At 39.8% G+C, this 26,930-nt stretch overlaps 1 protein-coding gene across 6 annotated transcripts in view; it reads right to left on the bottom strand.

Annotated features, from left to right (window-relative positions):
• The window catches only part of NOX4 (NADPH oxidase 4), a 110,448-nt gene that overhangs the window by 56,844 nt on the left and 26,674 nt on the right, over positions 1-26,930 (bottom strand). For all 6 annotated transcript variants that reach the window (XM_040544285.1, XM_040544286.1, XM_040544284.1 and 3 more), the window contains 4 exons: positions 22,290-22,518; positions 20,124-20,288; positions 19,912-19,974; positions 2,758-2,818 (listed from right to left, as the gene is read on the bottom strand). In XM_040544285.1, coding sequence (XP_040400219.1) covers positions 2,758-2,818; positions 19,912-19,974; positions 20,124-20,288; positions 22,290-22,518 — 518 coding nt within the window. The remainder of the gene's footprint in view (positions 1-2,757; positions 2,819-19,911; positions 19,975-20,123; positions 20,289-22,289; positions 22,519-26,930) is intronic.

Here is a 26,930-nt window from a genome sequence, read left to right as displayed (position 1 = left end):
ACCTTCGATTAACTAATTACCTCTAAAGTAGAGATGCATATCTAGGCTCTCTTTACAATCAAAGAAGAGAAAAAGGCATGCTTGGGGCCTGGCCTGTCTTATCCTAAAAAAGACACAGCAATAGGTCAGAAGTCTACAAAGGGAAGGAGTTCAGGTGAAAGTACCTACATAGGCATCTAAATGCATGTTACAGGAATACCAGTGCCTGTGTGTCTCTGTTTTCTGTAATGAACATGAAAGCTAAGCACAATTCAGTTACTAATACCACCATAACACAGATGAGAAATGAAACAGCTCAGATCTGTATTGGAAATTTATCTCAAGAATGCTGCTGCCTACATAGTGGGATGAAATATTGTGCCTTTATCGAAATCTGCTCTTGAGAAGGGCAGGTTCTCAGCTCTTCTAAGCTCAGAGAGCACCATTTGATTTCGATGAAGCAAGAAATACATCACTTAGGGGTCTGGATTACTCTTAGTTTTGCAAAAGTCTCAGAGCTGTCATTTCTGAGGTTTCTTCCTCTCTTCCCTACTTCTGTCCCACATTTTGGAATATTCAAATTATTGCTTTTAAAAGCAAATAGTTATACTACCTGAAAATCTACTAAATATCTGTTCCTGTGAAAAAAAGAATAATTCTAAAGTGGCTGCTTTCTTTCAGAAGCCACTTCTTGCAAGCTATTGGATATCTACAATTTTATGCATTGGGATATGGACAATAAATGATTTTCCCTTAACAGCAACTTCTTATCAGTAGTTGACAATTCGATTACCTCTTATCTTTCTTCTTGACGTGCAGTTGCTTTCCCAACCTATAAAACAAAGTCACTAAGGCCACAAGGTATTCTATTCAATTTTCAAAACATGAGATTCAGTGTCAGAGACTTGACCTGAAACATAACTTGCAGAATTGGTTTGCCAGCAGTTTGTATCCTCAGCTCAAGTCCTTACAGCTAATGGCAGGAAATTGTTCCTCCTCGACATCTCCCAGGTGCAGGCAGCAGAAGCTAAAACCAGCGAGAGGAGCAACATCTCAAGCAAACCAGTTCTCTGCATTTCACAGCGTGTCTGCACGTTCTTGCGTCCCTTTAATTTAGGCTTGTAATTGAGTTCTCTGAAATAAATTGCTAACTCTCTTTGGTGTCAGGCATAAACTGTCAGGAATGTGAAAATGTGATACAAAAGAGAATCTGAATAAATAGGATAAAGGCTGAGAGAATAGGTTGTGAGAGGAGCTTAAATGACAGCATGCTGCATAAAAACTCCCCCAGACCAATATCATGTCTCCAGGAGAGGCCATTAGAGCATGCTTAAGAAAGATTATAAGGAATGTGGCAAATATAATAATCCTTCCTCAGTATCCTCCTCAAACAGTCAGAGGATTAGAGACCATTAACTGTCACAGAGCTTAAGGGAATGAGTGAGAAGAGGGCTCCATGATACATACGCAGGGTAAATGGCTGGGTAAACAGCCTGTTTTCCAAGTGTGTTTGACCCAGGAAGAGATGTCCTTGTGTAGCTAAACTATAGCGAATGGTCCCTGTAACATAACAGTGTCCTCAACCTTATACAATCCTACCTAGGCAGACCTACTTCACAACAGAGAATATAGATACTGAGTTAGAAGAAAGACATTTAAATACTGTTAAAGAGCAATTCACACCATAGAGGCAAAAAACATTCAAAGATGCCACTTCATTTGGAAAACCCATTTAGCATTTCTCCACCCTACTTGTTCCAGTAGCCTACTGTAATCTCCCCGGTAGGAATGGTGTGTAATAACAGCATACTGGGGCAGAACATGGGCTAATTAGGCCCATATCCTGCCTCTTTCTCACCAACATCCTACATTTTATGGAAGAACAGAAAATCGGGGTAATTATGGATTATACTTGCACATGGCATTACCCTCTCAACCCTTGCCTATTAAAGTTTCAGAGACTTCCACAACCAAGTATGGACTTGGACCAGCAAGTTGAACTTGGACGTTCATGGACTTACTCTCCTTGAAATTGCTCTAATTCCTTTTAGCGTGACAAGCTTGCTTGACTCTGTTCCACAAAAACATGAGCTGACACAAATTAACATGGAAAACATTTCTTCCTAAGAAACGAACAAGATGGTGTTGTGTATTTATTTTCCTTACAAGGAAATGCTATGCTAAGCAAGAAGAAAGTCAGCTGCCAAGCAATGATGACAACTATCACTTGAGCATAGAACTGTGACAGGGAGCAGGAAATTACCATTTTGCTCTGCAGGGAGTCCTGGTTTACACCCGTGGTCTGGAGGACATTCAGAGACCAATGGAAGAACATGGAAGAACATGAAAGCAACCTATAATCTCACTGTACCGTGGGCGTTAATTAACCTGGCAGCCATCCAAACTGCTGGCATTAAAATCCTCTTATCTGAGAGCTGCACATTTCAGCATTTCTGCAGTCTCTACTGTGCACTGAGGCATTGTACAGCAGCAGCGGGCTACCAAGAAACAAGAAAAACAGGCAGAAACCGAGGAACACTGCAAAGTATTTAGTTGTGATCAGAACATCTGTTAGTAGTTGGAGAAACATGCTATCTCAAGAAATGCACAACTAAGTAAAAAAGAGGTTGCATCAAGAATCTAATAAGAACAACTTTGAGAAAACAAGCATAAATGATCTCTAGTGAGAGTATGTTGCAATCAAGGTAAAATCGTGCTGAAGCCAGTAAGATCAAGTAAAGATACTTGTCTCTGAAAAGGAATTGTTTTTCTACATACCTGTCCAGTCTCCTACTACTTTAAGGTGGACCCCAAACGTTGCTTTGGTATCTGTAGGGCACTAAAAATATTAAATATATTAAGGACCACTTCTGAGTAACAAGAAAGTAACAAAATGCATTCAAAATACAGTTGTTAAGACAGAACCTGGTGTAAACAGGTCAATCCTGAGGAGCCATACCAGCAGCTATACCCTTTAGAAAGCAAGTCTAGCATCAGTTCTGTTCATGAAGCCAAGCATGGCTAGTCTCCACTTGCTTTTAACTCTTTCTTCTGGTAAAGGGAGTTTGGGATGGGTTCATCTGGGGGTGCGATTTGGAAGGACCACTTCACCAAGCATTACTCAACAATGGTATCAACGGAGGATGCAGCAGTACAGAGGTACTTCCCCCTCCTACCAACCCTTCATTTAAAATTCATTCAAAAATCATTCAAAATCAGGAACTGCCCCATCATCCCTAAACCATTTAAAGAAACATCTTTCCTTTAAGACACTTCTGCTTCTTGAGTGTCAGGGCTCATAATTCCAAGTTATGTGATCATTCTCACACAACTGTTGTTTTCTTCTAAATACCGAGATTTTGCTGCCCTTCCCAAGAGCTTAGAGTTCACAAAGGCAAAACACCAGATTGCATGGCATACCATGAAACCTCTTTGCTGCCACTTTTCTCTCACTCTGCACCTATGCCCTCACCTTGGTGCTACTTATTTATGACTATCAACAAATGAATTGTTATTTACAGTCTTATCCACACCATGATACCTAAAACCCTCCAGTCAAGCCATGTCAAAGGTCTGAAGAGCCTTCTCAGCTTCATTCCTTATTAGACCCCAGGAGACTTCTACCTCACTGGCTAGACAACTTTTGCAGGTACACTGAATGGTTTCACACATAAACAGGACAAGCAGCTACTCCTTGAACAAAGACTCGTCACTTTCCTTCTATAAACCAACGCAAATTGGTTTCCCTTTGACAAAAAAATATTAGTGCTGCATTTTGACGCCTTTCTTAGAACCTTTTAATGACTGATCTAAAGTCCATCAGGAATCCAACAACCAACCAATTACATTTCTGTTTCTATTTTTCTCCTACAGACAAATACAAATGCTGAAGAGAGGGCTGAGATTCTAGGAACACAACTACATTTTAAATAAAGGAGGCTCCAGGAGCGAACCGAAGCCTCAATCATCCACCATGCTTGAGAGAACATTTCTTGGCTCTGGTCTGGACCATTCCCACGAGCTTTCTCAAGATAATCTCTTGCAGAGTGTGAAACCACTGGCCTCAGGGCTGAGGATCTATTCCTATCCCTCCTTATTTAGCCGTAAAGAAACAGATAAAAGTTTAGTATTCACTACATCTTGGCAAACCTAGGATTACAATGTCCCAGCTAGTCACTCCATTTTTATGAAGGAGAAGAGCATTCATGTTAAGAGTACTGATTACTACACAGACTCGTGTAATTCCTTGTCATGTTTCAAGTTTCCTACAAAATGTTGGTACAGATACTTATTTCAGCCAGTCTTAGCCTTCAAAAATAAGGCATTACGGGAGGGATTCAGGAAGACTCCATATAACAAGGCCTATGTTCTTTGTGGCTGGTTACACTGTCCTCCAGAACAAAAATATATAGAGCAATTCTCAACGTGAAAGTAGATATGCTGCCTCTCTGCTAGAAAGAAGTATTCTAGCTGCAAAAACATCTGTTCTCTTGGGGATCTCTGTAACAGCCTTTAGCAGTTTATTTTTCAGACTCGGTTGTCCTATGGTTCCCTGAGTTTCACAGGAGACTAAGTGATTTTCTTAGTCCAACCATGAAAAATCCCAGGTCAGCACATCTTCTATAAAACTGCCTGTCATTCCCTCCTGCCATTACAGTTAATGGCATGATACCCCTTGACTCGAGCCGAAATAGGTTCAAACCTATTATCCTTTACACTACCCTTAGGACTAACTCTTTTCTGCACTACTTTGAAAAATTATCCAATAAAAAAAGAGAGATTTATTTCCCTTTAGCCTCTAGGAAGCCTATTTTGATACTTATAACTGGTTATGAGAGTTCCTCAGAGAGTTCTGGAAAAATCTTATTGTGCTACTAAATCTTACCAGAGGAAACACCCATCACCAAGGCAACACAGTGTGAAATTCCCCATGTCCAAGAGAAAGAAAAATTGGAGATGGTCCAGCAGAGGGCCACCACGATGATTAGGTTGGAGAACCTGACATACACAGAGGTCCAAGAATATGTGTGTCTAGCCCAAAAAATGAAGGCTCAGAGCAATCCTCAGAGCGATCGCTGCCTTCCAACACCTAAAATAAAGCTATAAAGATGGAGATGCTCTCTTCACCACCATGTGTGATGACAGGACAAGGGACAAAACTCTTTCAGGAGAAACTCATTCTGTATATAATTAAAATATTGTGAGAACAATTAAGCATTGGAATAGGTAGCCCAGAGAAATGGAAGAATTTCTCTTGCTAATTCAGTCTCACAGATCCCTGGATAACCTAACCTAAGGCCCTTGCACCAGAAGGTTAGGCCTGATGATCTGCAGAGGCCCCATACAGCTTAAGACTTTGCTACAAACCTGTAATTTGAACTTTTAAGTTTTTATCTACAATTTTATGCACAGAACACTTATTTTATGTCTCTCATCTTCATAAACACAGTAAGTCTCCCAACTGTAGCTTTTTCCAGACTGTTAAAGAAGATTAAGAAAAATATTCAGGCAGCTTTTCAGAAGTTGAATGATAAGATCAAGTTAACTTTCATGTGTTATTGACAGGCCATTGAGAATGTGAAATGAAGTGCAAGGAAAACATTGTCTTATATATTTAATTTTCTTCATGGAATCACAGAATCATAGAATAGCTGAGACTAGAAGCACCTCTGGAGACTGGCTAGTTCAATCCCCCTCCTCAAGCATGGTCAGTGAGAGACAATTGTCCAGGGCAATGTTCAGTCGTGTGCTGATTATCTCCAAGGAAGGAGCCTCCACAGCCCTTCTGGGCCCCATGTGCCGGTGTTCAACCTCCCTCACATTAAAAGTATTCTTATGTCCAGATGGAACCTCCTGTATTTCGGTTTGTGCCCACTGTCTCATTCTGTCTCTGTACACTGAGTCTGTCTCTGCTTTCTTTACCCCCCAGTCAGGGAGCCCCAGCTCTTTCAGCCTCTCCTTATAGGAGAGATGCTCCAGTCCCTTGATCATCTTCATGTTTGTGCTCCAGTATGTCCATGTCTCTCTTGTACTGGGGAGCCCAGAAGTGGACACAGAGCTCCAGCTGTGCCTCAGCAGTGCTGAGCAGAGGGCAAGGATCAACTCCCTTGTCCTGCTGGCAATGCTCTGCCTAACTCAGGCAGGCCTTGTTTGGTGCAAGGGCACATTGCTGGCTCACGTTCAACTCGGCATCCACCAGTACCCCCGGGTTCTTCTCTCCTGCTTTCCAGCTGTCAGCTCCTACCATGTACCTGGGTATATTCCCTGGGGTGCCAGGAGCAGGACTTGTTTTCAGCTTAACTCCCCATCTATTCATTTAGTCCACGTTTCACCAATCTCTCTGTAAGGATCAGCGTCAAAAACCTTGAGAATTATTATGCCCATTTCACATACCTAAGTCTCTGATCACCTCTTCCATTTGATTTGCAATATTTCATCTTAAAAACATTGCACAGCTAAACACTGCTTCAAGATCCTTATTACTTTCAGCTCATACATGCATTTAAACTGACATCTATTTATGTTTAATAAAGTAAAAGCCAGGCACAAGCTGAAGTACCCCCTTGAATTTGAAATCAAGAGAATAAGTACACAAGCCCTGGTCAAATAAAGGCTATCAAGGTGGCCTCAGCAAAATGCATGACGTCCTCTCTGCAGCTGTCAACAAAAACAGTGAAATTGTTCTTAAAATGTGTTTTGGCAAATAGTGCTTGGATTTCCCCCAGCTCCTTTTAGTCTGAAGAGTCCTAAAAACAAGCCAGTGACTACTAACGATATTGTGGCAAGAGTTGCATGCAGCCCCTTATTTTCTCCTTATTTCCCAGCTCACCAAGAGAAGGTTGTTAAGATTAGCCAATACTGAAATAATAAATAAAAAATAAACAATCAAAATTAAAAAACACCTGTCTCATAGTTTATTTTCCTTAAATAAACAATGTTTTCCAAACAGGAAAATAGTCTGTAGTAAGAATGAACACTGGACACTATTAAACAAAATGTCACAAGTTTTTCAGTAGTTCTTTCTGCACTTTGGAGAGCACTGCATGGCGCACTTTCTGCACTGTAATCAACCTCATTTGATGCACTCATTTGATTAAAATGACACAATACACAAATTAACTGTAGCAGATAGGTATAATTATGTGAAGCTTTGTTAATTTTATTCTAACCTCAAGCTATCTGTATCTTCAAAAAGTGAAAGATTTTACAGGTAGGAACGTCTATGCTAATCAGGTTATCTACACCAGCATTTGGCCAGCCTCCAAAAATAATGAAGACCAAAGGAATTCTGTTAAATTTAATAGAGCTGTGCAGATTTACACCCCTGGAGAAAACAAGCTATGCTTTTAGCATAAGGAAGTTGGTAGATTTTCGCAGAGCTGTTAATCACAAGAGAGAAAGTTTATAATATATATTTTTATTGTATTTTTTTTGCATGTATTTTCACATTCAGAGCAGTGAAAATAGTATTTTGTACGTATGAAAGTCACATATGGAATACAGATTATTTTTTATCTTGACCAAAAAACACCTTTAAATATATTTTCTTCCTTTTTTTCTCCCAAGCTAACTGTAATACAAATGCAAATTATCACATAGGGAATTAGCAACAGTCCCTGGAGAACTTTATGCTTATAAATCAGCAAATGAATTACACTTACCAGTGGTTGTAACTCTACTATTTATGTCTATACTGAGATAAAATATAGATGATAATTTTAATTAATAATCTTAATAATTTAAGTAATGAATGTTTAACTCAGTACTAGATTAATACATACTTGAAATGTATTTTATCAGCTTTACAGACTGAACACAATTCTCTGCTGTCCTCTGTGCCTTGCTTTTATGTGAATATAAAGTGAGCGAACTAATTACTATGAGATCATAGTGGCAATACTTTACACCCACTTTATATTGGTATAAAAATCTCCTGGAGGTGATGAGCAATGGAGAAATCTGTGCATATGAGAGCACGACATATAGCAAATGAAAACTATGTTGTCGGCATCTATGTTTCCAGCTTAGAACACCCCAAATATTCACCACCACTGGTATCCATTCTCAGTCAAGAATCCTGTCCACAACAATAAACAGAACACATCTTATTGAATATTTATGATATTAAAAAAGACTAGAGTATTTTAAAACACTTTTTTAGACCTTGGGGCATAGGAGAGTCAACAGCAAGCTACGAACAAAAAAGAAACAATAATTCCTGAAACTTTCTAGCTCTTTTCTACCTTTGTCCATATGAATTGTGAAGAGATTTATTTTTTTATTACAGTGCTGTCATGGACACACCAGAATAACACTGCAGAATATCTATGATCAGGAAAAAGGAGAAGAGGGAAGGGGAGAGGAGAGGAGGGGAAGGGAAGGAAGAAGAGGAGAGATCCAAGCTATGTACTTCCATGCAGCCGTGTGAATAAAGTTCCTTACAAGTTCCTGCACAGCTGCACATTTATCTACAGGCTGGGCAATGCTGGAGATACTACTCTCAAACTGATGCACCACAGCAAACATCAACTTCCTTCTTCAGTGCTGTAGCACTGGTGGCCTGAATTTTGCCCAAAAATTTTAAAATCTGTGCCACAGCTAGAAGAGCAAAGAAAAACCTCATCTTCTCCAGTGTCAGGAACTATGAAGATCACTGCAGAATTTGTTCAAATAAAGGGAAAGCCCTTCAAAGGAGGCTTTCACTTTGCAGGAAAAAAGTGTTATGATTCTAATATGGAGTTTGCAGATATCCTGGCAGGCACTGCAAACACTGCTGAGCCCCTGCTCTGCTTCCACATCTCTGCCTGCCTGTCAGGGAAAACCAGCTGTGCTGCAGCCCCCTGCTCCTTCAGCCCATCCTTGCTCCTGACTCAGACAAGCCCTTGCACAGATCAAGGAAAGCACATAAAAGACATGAAAGAGGCAGAACTTGTCAACTTACAAGAAAACGTGAACCTCAGGAGCTCAGTAAGCTGTAGCTTGTCTGGATTCATACAGAACTGATATAAACATTCCTGGAATGATTCATCCTGACATTACAAAATGAAGAGGAGTGATGACAAACACAGGCATACTATATAAAGGTAGCCAAAAAATAGTAGCTAGACTTCAGTCTGACTCATAGGAGGTGAACTCTGCTACACTGGGCTACCCCTCTTTTAACTAATGAATCCCATACAAAGCAAATTTCAAGGGAAATCAAGTTCACGTGCAGCGTTTCTCTTTTAAACACATCTCTGTCTCAGAGGCTAGGAGATTGTCTAAAATGGCTCTGTTTATTTTTCTGCTTAGGGTTACTTTACAGATCAGATTCTGTCTAACAGCTCTCGCTGTTAGAGACTTGGCCCTGCAACTAACCTTACTGGCAGACATCAGCAGACATCATAACATCTCCAAACGTGGTGAAATCCTAACTATGGAACGTGATTTAAGTATCAAGAGTGTCTGGGTGATCGAGGCAAGACCACCAATGAATACTCCCTGCTTCAGCCAGAGCCCTCCCATTGCGGAGCCGACTCCTTGCAAGCAGCCCAGCTGCAGAAACATATCCCAAGCACTTTTCCCTTTTGCTTTCCATTCCCTTATACTCCTTGCTGTCCAACCCCAGACACCTGCAGGCTGGCTAGTGGAAAAAACACACCGCAACACTGTGGGATGCTCAGGATGCATCAGTGGCCAGCTGCAGTGCCAAGAAGAATCATTCTGGTCATCTGGGGTCTAACTTCTTCTGTAATGTAAACCACAAACCCACACCCTCTAATTCCTGCGAGTCCAGAGTTGAGCATTTGCTACTTCACTCCCGGCAGTCTTCAGTTGTTAAATTACTCTCAGTATTCAAAACATTTTTTTAAATCTCAATCTATGAGCATTTGTTCCTTGATTTCACCCTTGGGCCAAGGAAAAACATGACTTTTTACTGCAGTAAATGCCTTAAGACTGTAAATAGACCAGTAATTGTAAATAAAATACGTTACTTTTAAATAGCTCTATTTTTGCATAGCCAATGCCAGATTTCAGAGGTGATCAGCCCCTGTGGCTGTGAAATGTCCAAAGAGGAAGTGGAGATTCAAACAGAGACTCTGGAAAAGACTTGTCAGAGGTCTGAGATACCTAACATATTTCGTATTGCATTTCAGAAATTGATGTTCATAATAATTAAATAATAGGCAAAGACTTTGTTTTACTGTAAGCTTGCAACAGCCTCACCCCATAAATTGTTGCTGCTATAGATGCACTACTAAGCAACACTTACACTCTGCAGCTTAACCAAGGTAAAAATCTTGCAGACTACCCCTTCATCCCCAACAGATGCATTACACTTCCTATAATATAGTAAAAATATATCAATCCTAGCAACATTCAGCCCATATAATTTAAGCATTTCAAGTTGCTAGCTAGTGGGTAAAACAAACCACAACTTTACTGCAGGCATTTGTCCCTGACAGAGCAAAAGGCAGCAGAGCAGTGTTTCTGCCCATGATTGCCTCTTTGAGTCCTCCAAGGGCATCCGGACCTAGTGCCAAGCAACAGTGCCCTGAGTTGACAAATGCACGAGCAGGGAAATGGAATGGCACCACAGGCTCCTTCCATCATCCCTAAGCAGATACTGTGAGCTGGATCTTGATTTTAAGAGAGAGGGTGTTCCATTTCCTTTAATACTTTGTCCATGTATTAACTGTACTAATGCTTAAAAGTTCTGTTTCTCTTTTTCATCTTGAGGTTTCTCCTTCACTTCCTAGACCTCTCTATAACCTAGCCTAGAAACTAACCTAGAAGCACTGCCTCTGATGGGAGAAAAACTTCTCTGCTAAAGTCAGTAGAGACTTGTTATACCTTGTAAATTTACTTTTACAATATCAAAAAATAAAACTGCTCCTGAGAGGGATCTGACACCTTCTGTTTAATGCATCTGCAGAAGGAAGGCATAGGATTTAGTGAACTTGGATGTAACAATTTCTTTGTTCCCTCAATCCAAAAGAATCAGATTTAAATGAAAATGGAGGTTTACTTAGGGTTTTTATACAGACCCCAAAACTATTAAGCCTAAAGCCAAACAAACCAAACAAACAAGTCTAAGGAAGTACTTAAAGGCATCTGAAAGATTAATCTATTCTATTTTTGTTTTACTTAAATTCTTTGTCAAACAGCTGCTAGATTTTCTACTTCTAAGAAGAGCAGACATGCTCTAGGGATTTCTTCAGTTTGCCAGCAAGATACTTCACAATATCTGCATCCCCCTAAACACACCGTAAATCATCTTATAAAGCCAAGTTTCATAACCATTTGCATAAGATATTTAACAAAGCTTACTAGAATGTCATCATGTTAGACTGTTTTTATTGTATTTATCTGTCAGTATGAACTTAGCTCTTGATGTCCTTACATACTTTTTACTCAGGCAAACTTCCAATAACTTCCCAGTTTTTTTGATGGAGCTATTCAGAATCTTGCTCCTAGGCTTTTCCTGCGGTGAACAGTTTATGGTACAACGCATGTGTGTCTTCATCAACTCCATAAGCTGCTAGTACCCTCACTGATGAATTCTAGATTACCCAGGGATAAAGACAATCTTGGCTCTACAAAACACTGGTTTTCTCTTATAAAAATCAACTATGTTACTTGTTGTAACAGTGTTGTTTATATTCATGTACTATTTGCTGAGACCTTCTAACAGCCCTCAACTGTAAATGCACACATCACAGCTATTAGCTTGTAATTCCATCATGACCAAATTCATTTGGTACCTGGATTTAAACAGAGATAGGGAGGGAATAAGGACAAGTCATTCACCGGGAAAAGATAAATAAATAAATAAATAAAACTTACAGGTAGAAAATGTACAAATAAGCAATAGCTTAAAGACTTATAGGTTCAATACTATAATTTGTCATGTACATACAGAAACCTCTTTCAGCTAATTCTCCTAATTATTCTGAGATGATTAATGGACTTAGGAGTTTCTCTGCCTGGCGTTCAGTAATTATTACAGTTTTAATTTGGATATGAATCAAACAGTGTTCTCTTCCTCAGTAATATATATTTGGATTTTTTTTCTGTAAATCTGCATATGCAAACTTACCCTCTCCCTTCCTCTGAATTCAGCTGTGACTGACTAAAAACACACACACAAACTGTCTCCCTCCCCCAGTCTTGTCTGGTGTAGTAAACGTCATAGCAAGGACTTGGCCATCCATGCACATGAGCGAAGAATTCAAACCCTGAGTAGTTTTTCGTTTCTTACTCATACTGAACTGTATGGTGGAAGCAAAGGAAGAAAGATGTTGCATTACATACCCTCCTCATGCGATCTGCTTCCAATTAACCATCCCTGCAGAAAGACAGAGAACCAGCAAAAGGACAGAACTTCTTGAATCTTTTCATTACCACTCTACCAGATTCTACTTCAGTTGGATTTAAAAGCAGATTTGTTATGCAGCACTGACGTGGGAGAGATCAGAGCACATTATAACAGGGCTCTGTTCTATTTCAAACTTCTTGTTTGAAATAGAAATCTACCTGCTGCTGGTAGGTGATCCTCTCTGCAGGATCTGAAGCAGCAGCCGCTCACGTTAATATAGAGCAGATATTTCATAAAGACCTGGAGTGTGGGATCTTTGTGTTGAGTGCTCTGGTTTGATTTTTTGTTTTGTACGTGCCACTTCCATGCCATCTTCTTCTGTTAATTCTGTCTTGTGAACTACTCATCGGAGAGGATACGCAGAGTACATTTTGAACACAGATGCAAAGAAAGCTCTGCAAAAGTTTAGGCAAGTTTCTGAGTATCACCAAGATTAACTTGGGATAGACGTATGTTTTTATTTGTTTTTATTTATCCAATGCTAAAACAGTACCATTTGAAAAGACATCAAGCTCAGGATATATATCTCTTTCAATGACAAATGAGGTCCTGGACAGCTTTCTAGAGGCAAGTGAAGTACAGAGGCATTCACCTAACTTATGTAAGGTTCCACTGCTCTCAGGACAAAAGAGGTCATACTTTTCCTCTACAGAGAGGGTTAACTTCTTACAATGCAGATGAACATCTTTAAGTTAACTGTTTTCTTAATAATGGGTGGCTTTTCAGCTGTTTCCAAAAGGGATTCTGGATGCGTAAAGGGGAACTGCAGGAGGGGAAGAGGCATCCTATCAATGGTGCTTGTCAGGAGAAACAATGGTGAAAGGAATGAAATCTCTACGTGAAGTCAGGCAGTCAAGGTTGACCTACATAGACCAGGTGATCCTTTTCTCTGCCTGAACTTAGTGGACTAAGATTTACTGTTTTATTGCTTCCAACAAAATGATGTCCTGAATTTCAGAGAAATTCAATATGGATTAGTTGCCTGAGTGACTTCAGTGAAGAAAGAAATTGTGGTCAGGTCACTGAAATCACTAGAAAGTGATCACTAGAAAATCTCACAGTGCAGAATTGAGTTCCCAGAAACTCCTAAAGTCTCCCTCCCCTCCAGCATGCACAGCATCTCCAGCATGCACTCTAGCACCTTCTCTAGTCAATGCAATTGATTCAGAGGACTTAACTTTGGCTTCTGTCCTGAATGTCTCTTGAAAGGGTCTCTCTCCCTCACACCACAGAAGAATGGACAAGCCAAAAGCACTCCCCTTTGTCTGTCCTGTACACTGACAGTGCCATTCTAGAGGAGGTGTTGTCTCAATGTCTACATGCAATGCATAAAACTGACTTCTTGTTTCTTGGGTGCTAAGGTAATACTTCACTCTTGTTATGGTGAGGTGTCAAAACACCTGAAAAGACTTTTAAATTTTAGTATTTGTATATTTTAATTTAGTATACACACATGCAATTGTCAGAAATGAGACAATCATTTTAGCTGAAAAAAACAAAAAACACCCACAACACAACAGTATTCCAAATAGTAGATCTATGTTGTTGCCATAAAACAAAATTTAATGAAGTCTTTTTATAGCAGTTCAACAAAGAGCACACTGCAAACTGAGTCATTCAATCACTGCAGCTCTTGCTAGGCTTTCTTGCATAGCTGCCACCATAAAAAGCAGCAGTAAAGAAGCTTTGATGAAAGACTCGGTTCACTACTCAATGTACCATCTGGACTAAGTTTTCTTTCCTCCTCAGAGGCGGTACTTCTGGTTTAGAGATAGTATCCACTGAAAGAACAGTTTTGAAATGTTAGCACCGTTCTCTGCATGCACCGTAAGGAAGGATTTTAACCTTTAAGCTATTCTTGAAAGGGGCTCTGAATTCACACCACTATAGCAATAAAGTATCTCCCACCTTTGTGCAACATAGATTGCAGTTCCAAGAAGAAATGGAAGCATGGCAGTAGATTGTGGCTATTAAAACCATCACAAATTTGGAACACAGGATTATTTGATCCTGCATTTGAAGATGTTTGTCACAGAGCAACTTTCACCAAACCTCAGATGTCAGCCACCTCCAGATTTAGAAGAATTCAGCTCTTGGTGTTGTCATTATTTCATGGTTGGTCACAATCTGAGTTCCATCTGAAGTGATGTAATTGTTTCCTACCTTCTTTTGCCACAAGCAAATCAACATTGCTATGGTTCCTGAGCTTTATGAGGTGCTGGGAATAGACATGAGTCTTAGCAGACAAGATGTCAGAATTGCAGCTTGTGAGAGTTTGGGGCTTGCACCGACTCTGTCGTAGAGACCACATGAAAGGACCTAGCACATCTTCTGAAGCACTGAACATCTGCAAAACACAAGGCTATTTCCATGGGGCTTACTGCCAATTACTACATGCCAATGCAAGAAGCTATTCCAAAAACGTACAAGAGAAGTCACCTTTTCTGCTAAGACACTAATATATATTCTAAGTGGGAACCTACTTCTGAAGTCATTCATTAGCAAAAAAGAAAAGGAAGCATGCAGCCATAAACGGTTTCTTGCTGCTGCAAATAATCAGGAGTGTGGTTAAGTGTCTGGAAAGAGAGGGAACTCAATACTAAGTGGAAAATGTAAGACGGGAGTGGAAAGAAAATCAGTTGGTACCATAAACTACAAGCCTTAGTCTCTTCTTATTAATACAGATTAAAATGAAGAGAAACCATAATGAAGTCGGAGGAACCGAATGCTATCTGAGATGTAAAACATCAACAACAGCAAAAAAGGAGAAACTCCAGAAACTCAATTTGATTTAGCTTTGGAAAGAAGTGTGGATTATTTCTGACCCTGGTATACTAGAGAAAGTGGAAGTAATGTTTTGGATACTTGAACTGCAGTGAAGGACCATCTGACTACTAGATGTTGGTACCATTACTGACGCATGTTTTCTTTTCCATGGGCTTTAAAGAATGCCACAGATGATAATATTTAAACTGTATTCAACAGCAGATGAGTTCTGCACTTTTCCACAGAAATAATGTCAAGAAATGTCAGTCTGGAAGCAAAGCACTAAAGAGAAGATGTTTCTTTAGATTCCTCTTATCTAGGGGATAGATCCAATCTCTTAAGTGGTCTGACCTTCAGACCATATTCTACACTTGGTCTGAAAACCAAATCTCCTCAAAAGAGTTCATCAAATAGAAGCACGTAAAAATAATTTGTTCCTTTGAAAACCCCTGAGTAGGTAAAAGATTGATTTACTGAAAATATTTCTCTCCATTATGGACTGAAATATCTTGGGGCTGACTATATTCTGTTCAGATTCAATTGTAAGATGCAATAATATCCGAACTAAAATAAGTAAAGACACAAGGGCATACAAATTTTACACACAGTTATACAGAGAACAGTAACAGTTGTGTGTAGTAACAAGGAAACTGATGGAAAAAGTAAATGTTTAAAAGAAAGTGTTTTGTTAAAGTGAAATCAAATTAGATGGAGCAATGAAGACAATATGAGAAGAGCAGCTCACAGTGATACCTAGAATTGGCCAGCAGTTCACCTGCAAGGAGTTGGGTCATCCTATTGTTACCATTCAAAGCTTTTTCAATGGATAACAAAGTCAAGGAATAAACACAGGTGAATAAAAACAGGTGGAAGCATGCTTCAAAAATAGAGCTCAAACATACCAGCTTCCACAATGATCATGAGAAAAATGGGATCTCTGAGTGCTGAACTTTAGAGTGGATGAGTGACATTGCCAGCAGGTTGAGGGAGGTGAGCTTTCCCCTCTGCTCAGCACTGGTGAGGCCACCCCTGGAGTACTGGGTCCAGTTCTGGGCTCCCCAGTACAAGATGGCCAAGGAGCTACTGGAGAGAGTCCAACGTAGGGCCACCAAGATGATGAAGGACCTGGAGCACCTCTTCTGTGAGGAGAGGCTGAGAGAGCTGGGGCTGTTCAGCCTGGAGAAGAGGAGGCTCGGGGGGGAATCACATCAACCTCTCTAAATATCTGAAGGGAGAGTACAGAGGATGGAGCCGGGCTCTTTTCGGTGGTGCCCAGTGCCAGAACAAGAGGCAGTGGCACAAAATGAAACATAAGAGGTTCCATCTGGATATCAGGGGCCACTTCTTTACTACGCAGGTTGAAGAGCGCAGGAACAGGTTGCCCAGAGAAGCTTCAAAGGCCCCCTGGACATGGTTCTGGGCAACTTGCTCTGGGTGTCCCTGCCTGAGAAGAGGGTTTGGACCAGATGGCCTCCAAACCACTCTATGATTCCATCACACGAAGCCTTTGAACAGCAGAGTCAGGTCACAGGTTAGCAAGGAGGCCTGACTGGCAGCTCTGAGTTCAGAGGAACACGAGTTTTGTTCCTCCAAATTCCTGTATGCATTTTGCACCAATTGCTTCTCCTCATTCCTTCCATCTGCAGGGTGAGAAACGCTTTCAATTGACAAAAAGGAAAAGAAAACAAATGCCACTGCACACATTTCTGAACAATGCCTACCTCTTTACATTCACTTGGTTGAGATTCAGAGCTCCCTCTGGCTCTGACTGAAATCCATGGGAGCTTTGCCAGAGTACGATGGGAGTAGGTTCAGGCCCTTTACACAGCCTCCCTGTGTTTTCCTCCACCCCAGCGTTATGTAAGAAACTGAGCTAAACTGTAAATATTACATAACCCCGAGAAGGGAAGGGACTAGTAAAACATCTGCACGACTCCTTTGTGCCGCCTCACCCCTTCCTTTCCACTTTGCTTACAGTCCGCGCTTAGAGTATAGTGATATGCTTGAACTGGTCATTTCTCTTTTAAGCACGCTCCGGGCACGATGAGATGTTTTAGCAGCTTATATAGGACATCACATAAAACCTAAGCAGGACAATGGTGCCAGGGAAGAAAGCTTCAGCCTTCCCATAGGTCTGCTGCAGCCATCGCTGCACTGTGCTCCAGGACCTGAAGCCCCACGCTCCCTCACACTGCAGTCGCTACATCTCCGAGCCCCATGCTCCAGCCCCAGCTGAGAAAATAATCCTAGGACTACCTTCACTGAATAAAAGAAGCAGTAGTAGTTTTCCAACTTGCTTGGTAACGACAAGTAGGTCAGATGGGATCAGGGGAAAATATACCATATTTAAGATATTGCCTACACACTCTGCAAGCACAGTCCCATGTCTGGCATGGTATTACACCAAGAAAAAAATAGCTTTCTAAGCAGGACAGCAGCCCAAGGCATATTCTGTGACCTAGAAAGACATATGGAAACGACTGTCCCTTCCTTAAGCTGGGCAAGAAGACTGCCATAAACCCAGGCATTTCAAATCCTTATGATGCTATAAAACAGCCATTTACCCAATAATAGCGTTTTCTCCAGCACAGTTGACGTTCCACTGAAATATGTTTGTGGCAATAAAAGTGAGACTCACTAACCTAGCAGTAATTTCATATCTTATAATAGTTAAAACATGTACGCAATCTTGAACAATATACTGTGATGCTGACAGATATTGCTGCACTTTAAAGTATAAAGCATTGAGCATGAACAGAAAGTGCCAGGTACAGTATTATATATTTAAATTATAATGCACTGTGGAAATGGAGTGAAAATTGCCAATTCTAATGTTACTTATTTAATATAAGTGTAAAAATTACACCAACTATAATTTATCAACTAGTTGTATATCTAACTGGAAGAAACTGCGTCATATCTGAATATAAATGAGTTATTTATATTCACTCAGAAAACTCAGAACAAGAGATGTTTTCCATAGCTCCAAGATCTACATTTTTTGTTCAAAAATCATTTTTTATAACATGCAATATTATACTATGCCATTTTAAATAGCAGATGAAATCCCCAACTCGTGCAAAGAGTCCAACTTTAATACAACACCCTATTTAACTTAATCCTGTGATCTAAGCCAGTAGCTCCATGTCAGCAGTATTTTTTTATGACAAAAAAAAAAAAAAAAAAATCAAAACCAAGAAGTTTTGCCAGAAAAAAAGACTACTGAACCAGGCCCAATACTTTGATGACATTATTTCTGTAAGTCAATATCATACCATCCATTGCTTTAGCAGTGTCCTAATGTAAGAAGAATTAGTCTTCGTAAGAGCCCCGTATTTTCCAAACTGTGCAATTATTACTAATAATCAAATTATAACAATTATTTAAATTTCCACTGAGTTGGACAGTCAGAAAATAGGAACAAGATGTTTTGACATTAGCATTTAAATGAGATGTGTCCAGTGGTATAGAACAGGCGCAGCTTTATTAAACATAGCTATGCTAGCGCCAAATGAGTGTAAAGAGCAATCTGAGGTTTATGCTGAGTGCTTTAAATTTATCTTCTGATTGCTAAACAAATCATAAATATAAATAAATACCAATTGACTCATTCTGCACAAAAATCCAGCTACCGTTCCATCAGTACTGCAATGCACATCATTTTCCAGCATTGCATATTTAGTTATCTTTAGGGACTCTGTAGAGTGCCTTAAAAATTGCCTACTGGAGTTAACAACAGATAAATAGCACACACCTCTGCTTTCTACTACTTATGTGAATAGCCAGAAAAACTCTGCAAATATCAGGCTATGTAAGTGTCACTATTGCTTGGCCAATCTATACAGAAGCTGCTTTCCCTAAGTGAGATTCACTGCCAGATTTACAGCACAAAATCTATTTTTTTGGAAATCAGTGTGGGTTCACCTGTGACAGTACTTGCCTGCCTGCTTGGCATTCAGATATATCAAATCAAAACAGAACAAAAATAAACAAAACCAAAGAATTGAAAGTGGACAGGACCTAGTTGTTTATTGCCAATGAAAGGACAACGCTGTCACTAATATTCAGACTTAGATTGCTTTTTATAACAACATAGCCAGTGCAGTATTGTAATATGGCCATAGAATTTCCTAGGCCTCTGCACTGTTCACTCCTGGAGAACTTCAGGTGTATTTATTTATTTATTTATTTACAATTTCAACTTATTCCAGTATATCTCCATAGGGTCCACTTCCCATTCTAGATAAATTGAGCTGTAAAAGTAATAATCCCATTATACGACTTCACTCATATATCATTTTAAGTCACTGATATATCTCTTAATATAAAAATAAAGACTATCTTTAAAACTTTTTTTTTTTAAGAGAAAAACTTGATGTTTTTCTAGCTCTGGAAAAGGCAGTTGCAAGAATCTCTTTTCATTTCACTTCATAGGAAAAAAAAACAGAAAATTCATTAGAGTTTGTGCTCATTACATACTAAGGTCTACAAACAGATGGTTAAAACCTCATTTATGAAACTGAATGATCAAAATCACATGGATTTTATTTATTTATTTTTTATTGTTTTCCACTTATGGAAGACTTTGAAAAAAGTTCCCATTATCATTTTCTCAATAGTGGAGAAAATTAAATATGTATTCAGTACTGTCATACATAATAACCATGCCATTTCATATTCATTGGTACCCTCATAAATGAAACATAAAAACTCCTCTGAAGGGAATTTTCACCTTGAAAGCAATAAATACCATTTGCTTACCAAATATAAATAAATGTGAAAGTACAGAAAAAACTCTTATTTCTTACCATTGTAAGGGTGAATGGATGGCTTTCCAGTCCAGACACTCTTGGACAGTGTAGAATAACATACTGAAATAAAATGGACCAGAAAAGAGTAAGAGATAGAAAAGACATCCAAAACATTCAGCGATGGGTTACCACATAGAACATGAAATTCATCCCTGAAGACAATGCTATGTGAGCAACAGTGATTTTTTATCAGATGCACATTAACTCACCTGGCCAGGCCTTGCTTGAAAGTCATCTTTGATCATCCTTACTTCAAGGACATTGGAGGGATGGCTTATCACTGAAGTTATTGTGACCGGCTTATTGCTGCGGATGTAGCGGTACAGCCGTTCTACGCAGTACAAGCAGAGAGGTCCAGAAATCCAAAACCAGGTCTACGGGAGAACAGCAAAGTTACCTCAAGGGCTTTTCATTTTGTGTTTTCTAATTTCAAGACTACATGAATGCCTGCAGAACCTCGTTTCTCATCTACTGCGGAACAGCATTTGATCACAAGTAATCTCCACACCCTTCCACATGCAGAAATCCAAGCGTGTTATAGGGGCTTAGTCAGTCTAACTGGCAGCATCTTCCACAGGCACAAATGATTTCAATCATAAAACTAATCAGGAACGAAATGCTAATGACCTCATTTGCGACCATGTTACTCTGGTTTTATGTAGTTGGATTGCAACTGGTTTCAGCAGGGAGTGACACAGTACATACCCTGTTTCAAAATCTAGCAGACCAGAGTACTATAAAACTGATTAACCTTTGAGGAAGAACACCGTCTGATTTGCAGTATTATCTGACTATTACCTTCTTTTTATCATCTCGAGTATAGGCAAAAACATTAATGAAGAAGCAATCCTTGTGCTATAGGATTTATGCTTGTATTAAACAAGACAAGAGAGAGAAAAGGGCACTTTTGAAGCACAGTTCATTCGGCCCTGTGGAAGATGTGTATAGTAGGCAAATGGGGCCTTGCAAGTGCCTATGTCTCTGCACAGACTATATAGGGAGCCCGGGGTGACCAGCTCAGATGGAGACATTTGCGGCTGTTCGCCAAGATCCCATCCCCAGAGTCAATTATCAAGAGCTTATGGCAGGGCTAACTATCAATTCCACATCTGCTCAGTCATTCAACCGTTCTCAAATCAAGAAGCTACCCATCAGCATCTCTTGCAATTAGTATTTAATTTCCACAAGCACCTCTGGCCTTGAGAACTTGAGTAGCTCACAGGACCTAAGAACACTGAGGAGCTGGTTTTTCAGACCTGGTATTTCTAAGTGATTAAAAAGCCTGTCAAATACATCAAAGTTCTCAGATGAAGTTACAAGCTGCCAGGAAAACAGAGTGGCCATTTCTTTCCATGGCTCTTTTTTTTTTTTTTCCCAAAGATCACTCTAGAATAGGCATCTTAAGCCCCAGGGAAAACACCACCTGGGCCATATGGAGCCAGATACACATTTCCACGTAATTCAGGAGTATTACCACAACGAAATACAAATCCAAAGGACTTTGTTGGAAGACTTTAGCGTAGCCTTGACTGCTTCTTATTATGAATACATGATCAATAGTAAAATGGGTTCCCCCTGCAGCTAGTAAGGAACATATGTGCTTCACAGAAAATAATGATAATAATAAAGAGAAACTCCTGTGAGGTCTGTTACGAGGCCACCTTGAATGGTGGGCTTTGTGAACGCAGCATTCCCAAACCTCCTCAGCCTACTTGCCAGTACAGCCCTGCTCATCTTTTCTTGAAAGAAATGAGCAAATTTGGATGAAGAAAAAGCTGTTTTGCACAAAACATATAGAAACAAAAGGAAAAAAAAAGGAAAACAAAAAGGATTTTCTATCCCCACTGTCATCATATTCATTTACCCATACTGCATGTAGTATTATTCTCTGCAAACAACAAGCTACACAAAGCCAGACCACAACCAACTGCATCCCAGAAATGCACATTAGGACTTGAATCCGCACGGCGAAAAAGAGAACAAATGGAGTTTGATTATTTCAATTTATTAATGCCATACAATGCATACAAAAGGGCCTAATGACTATGCTATATAAATGTTTGCTCTGAAGTACTACATTGTAATTTGAAGTCACATTTATAGGAAGACCAATACATCTCTTACCATGTTGTACAAAAAAAGAACATTACAGCCAATCTCTTGATATTTTTCCACCCTATTCTAGGCACATTATAATGCAATACAACGTTTAATAGAGATTGTTTTTCCCCACCAAATCTCTGAATGCCTGAAAAGGTTTTAATAATATTTTCCATTATTAAAACATCTGGTCAGGGAAAGCAATAATTAGTGGTTATGGCTGACTGAAAGTCTTGGCATAGCTTGTAATACCTGAAACGTCGAATCATACAGACCTCTGGGAAGTGTGACTGGAACTTGGGTTCCTCGGAACAAATTCTCATAAAGTTATTTTGTATAAAGGTTTCTGGTACTGATAAGTCCTCTGGGAAAGGTTCAGTAGTATGGTTAGGAAACGGCTCTTCAAAAGCCTTTGGCACTGTCATATTCTCTCGGAGTGTTTTGTTAGGATTAAAGCAACCAGGAGGGTGTTCCTCTAAGTTGGTTTGGTACTTGAGCACTCCGCTGCAGGAAAAGAAAAATAACAAAGACGCTGAAGTAACGGCTGAAACCAAGCCACTTCTTTTCATCTGGAGAGGATTTTAGAAAGCAGTCTTAAGGCTCAACTTCTGTAAGGATTTTTATTCAGTTTGCTTTCAGGACTTTCAGTCAGATTGAGGCTTTGCAACTGCAGAGCCTTCTGTCACTAAAGGCAAGGTTCAACTTTTCCAGCTCACTTGCCCCTTCCCCACTGAACAGCCTCAAGCTTAATATTGCTGGAAAGAGGGAGATATTGTGGGAGCCTTGAAGAAAAAATAAATAATCACATTTCCAGTTCATTCACACCCAGGCTGTTTTCACTCATTCTCCTTACAGTCAGGAAGCCCTGATTTTTAAGGTAATCAGTAGCAGAAGAATCTTAAGTTGATTAAGTTGCCAAATCATAAACTACAGGAATGTTCCCACTACTTGCTGTTTATCAGGTTTGCATACAACAGTCTAATTTGCAAGCACTGCTGCTCCTTTGAATACTATCTTGTCAAAAGGAAAGAAGGAAAAAAGAAAGTCCTGCACAATAACCAAGGAACCTACCTTATGCTGCAAATTATTTTGTGAGCTCCATGCTTGTTTTTTAAGATGAAATTAAACGTATACTAAAATGAAGTGGAAATTTTGCAGCAGCAGCTAGAAACTATCAAGAAAGAAATGGAAACCTGTGACACTCTGCGATATTTCAACACATGCATGAGTCATTGAAAGAGGGCAAGAACCGATAATAATAGTAATGGAATTCTTCCCAAGTACTATTTGCCTCCAAATATAGATTTGTTAACAGGTAAACCACAAGAAAGATTATTTAAAAAAAAATAACACAGGAACTAAATGACAGCCAGATAGGATGGTGCTCGGTGGGAAATAAGGCCCATTGGCACAATGTCTGATGAGCAACAGGACACGTGGTGAAGGATTATCTCAAGCACACAATCAAACGTAAGAACACGTTTCCCTCTCCTCTCCCCAACATACACACACAGCAGCAATGGTAACAGTCTAATTCACAAGAACAAAAGGAAGTAGGATATTTGCAACATTCCCAGCTTAAATGGGCTCTGACAGGCTACTGGCAACCTTCCCTGCTGAAATGCAGCCCTGACAGCTATAACATGGTTCCCGCATGGTCCAGTGAGTAACGTACAGCTTGGAATTTAAACCTGCTCACTCTCAACTTCACGTCCAACCCTGGGAGAATCACTTGGGAAGCATTCGCATGCTTACACCCATGCTTCTGCCTGTATTTATTGCCCAATCATGCCTATCGCTTGCATCTGCCATCGCTGTTGGTCATTGCATACTTGCAAAGTGACAGATAACCCAAGCATTATGCTAGCTCCCTGCTCCATAAACATTATGGTGCCTCATGGATTTAGCTGGAAATCACAGCACATGCGATATTTTTCCAATCAACCTCATGCACATGCCTGCCAGCTACTCGCACGGCTTATGTGGCCTCTGAACATCCCCAAAAGAGGATTCAAAGTTTTTCTTGTGACACAAATAACTGAACTGCAAACATGTGCATCTCCTCTAATGATCTCTAGCTTGTTTAAACTATTACAAACACGCTAGCTGAGTGGCAAACTGGGATAACAAAGCTGCCTGTTAACAGCAGCTGCAACGATTTCCATTTCTGAAGATGTCAAGGAAATGCAAGTGGTCCCACACACCCAAGGTCAGTACCCAGAAAGGTCAAGTTCTACACAACTCTTAGGAGCCTAAGATATATCCTCATATATTTATTTGGTACAATATTTGAATCTATAAAAACTCAGTGTGGATGTCACTATGTAGGAGAAAGACATCTTTAGCAAATAAAAAGGGGAGAGAAAGGAAGGATGAGACGTGGAAGCAGCTGACAGGCTGAGCTACACAGCATGTAGGCTATTCACATGGGCATACATCAAACTCTGCCCCGATTTTCCACCCTTAAAACAGAGACAACGTTCACTTCTGGCTACAGTTCAAAACCTTATATTACTATTGCTTTAGATTTTTATGATGACAAGCTAGATGTCAATGGCTCTAGAGGTTTTTATAGGTAATTACACTGCTCCTATTCTCTCATCCAACTTGTGCTGCTCAAATCAAGGTGAGTTGCTTAAGGGGTCCTCACTCTGCTAAAGGTCAATGTCTGGGTGGAATCTTCAGAATTTTCTCCCTTCCAAAGATCAATCCTTGGATAACTCTGGTGACAGCACACAGACCTTATTCTCAGCTCCGATTAACCAGAATAACCCATTAAACATCACAGTAATACCCAAGTAAAACCATCAAGGGTTTGACTCGAAATGCTTTGTATGTTTTATAGCTCCTTGCACTGGTAATAGAAACATCAAGCTTTTATTTTACATAAACTATTTTTTGTTGTTGCTATTACAGGCTTAAAATAGAGTTAAGTTAATGTAGATATGCAGCAAGCCTTAAGCCACTAAAATACTTGAAAGTCATGTTGGAAGGAGTACAAGAGGAAGGAAAGTCTTTAAGGATAATTCTCTGAAAGATTCCCCTCTCTCTTAGGGTAAGGATGAAAGAACAAACCAATAACACATGACAGATGAATCATGTCACTTTATATATGGCTGCGAAGTGCTTCGCTACCCAGAAAAAGAGGATACTGCAAGAATATACCCATAGTACTTTGAAACAAAGCAAGAATACAAGAATACTGTGAAAATACTCAAAAGGAGAGACTACAACACAGGTAAATCCTCATCCAACCTGTCTACACCATCCAGTCACAGGAAATGACTTGCTGCATAGAGTAACTGACTATGCACCTGCAAATCTCTTAGACTTGCCATGTAGGAGTCAGCTGGGCACCTACACGTGGGAGCTTAAATTTCCGTATTATCAGAAGAGATCTTCCAATCAATATAACCAATGGAGCCCAAAAAAATCAATCCAGCTCACCTGAATGTAGATCTTTGTAGCAGCAGGTTAGCTGAAGCATTCTTCAGGCTCCATTGACTATATTTCTTAGAACTCATTTGACTATAATGGGAGACAGACATTTAGAGAACATGCAGAGACCTAAATTTAGGCAAGTTAAACTTGAACTGACTCCCACTTTTCATGACTCATCTTTCTCTCACTTTTATCTGCCACTCAGTTCTTTTCGATGCGTACTGAAAGGTTTTCCATTTCAATATTAAGGAGGATATGTACAAGGAGATGCCTGTTTAGTATCTGCTATATTCCTGCAGCCTTGGTTTGCAGATTTCTCCAACTAGACTTCTTCCTTCATGAAGTAGCAGCATGGTTGAGAAGACAATGGGCAAAGGATAAGACAGTAAAGATGATTTAAAACGGACACAAAAATGCTCAGAAGTTAATCACTGAAACATTGCCTAGGGAGGTTAGAAGATCTCAATCACCAGATGTTTTCAAGAAGAAATAAGACAAACACCTGTCAGGAATAATGTAGTGAAAGTTCATCCTGCCCCAGGAAGGGAAGAAGAGGTTAAATCCATTTTCTTCAGCTATGAACAAGAGCTATAGCACAGTAAAAAATGAAAAAGGGGAAAAACAAAAACAAAAACAAAAAAAAAACAGAAAACTGGAATTGCATCCAGGAGTTTCAGCGTTTTCAACTCATTATTTCAGTTCACCAGATCTCAAGCTGCATTTATTTTGTTCAACAACACAGTCCTACTGTGATCTGGCTAGGCCTAATTACCTTTCACTGTTTAAACAGCAGTACTCAGCGCTGTGCAGACATTCCAGCACTCCATGCTGCAGTAGATACTTGATGACATGAAATTAACCTTGTTCCAACACCCCTTCCCTATACCGATCTCTGTGCTTATATCCACAGAGGAAGCTCTGTCGATGTTAATGGACCAGATTTTCACACAGTGTAACTTGTGGAACCTGCTTTGCCTTGCAGTAGAGCTGGGCTTGTTTGTGCCAGACACAGACCTGAACAAAAGGAATCAGCTTGATGGCACATCAACATCTGATGTTTGTGAAAATAAGATGAAAAACTAGTAAATTTTGTAATATAGGAATGAGAAATAATTACTGAGAGGCCGTTCCTTCTGCCTCCTTAGGAGTCAAAATGGAAGGTGGAAGGCAGAGAGGAAAGAGAAAGGGATGTGTAACTTCACATCCTCCTCTCAGCAGCCAGGTGAGAGAGGGCAGAAAGAAGCAATAATGTTATCCTGATTTCCCACAAGAAAATGGTAAAATGGACAATAAATAAACTTGAAAGTGAAGAAATTTGTGCTACCTGGCTGTAGTAACACATGATTCTTCAAGCTACAGTCTGAACTTTATTTAAATAATAACCTGCTGAAGAACTGAAGATGACATAGCATCTGGACAAGAGGTTGGCCCTTTGTGCACAAGCAATCTCAGGAAAGGCAACAGTCAAGGGAACA

Source organism: Cygnus olor, chromosome 1 (assembly GCF_009769625.2).
Source record: "Cygnus olor isolate bCygOlo1 chromosome 1, bCygOlo1.pri.v2, whole genome shotgun sequence".
Taxonomy (NCBI): Eukaryota; Metazoa; Chordata; class Aves; order Anseriformes; family Anatidae; genus Cygnus; species Cygnus olor.
Note: the sequence above shows the minus strand (reverse complement) of the source record. Positions and strands in the feature narration are given on the sequence as shown.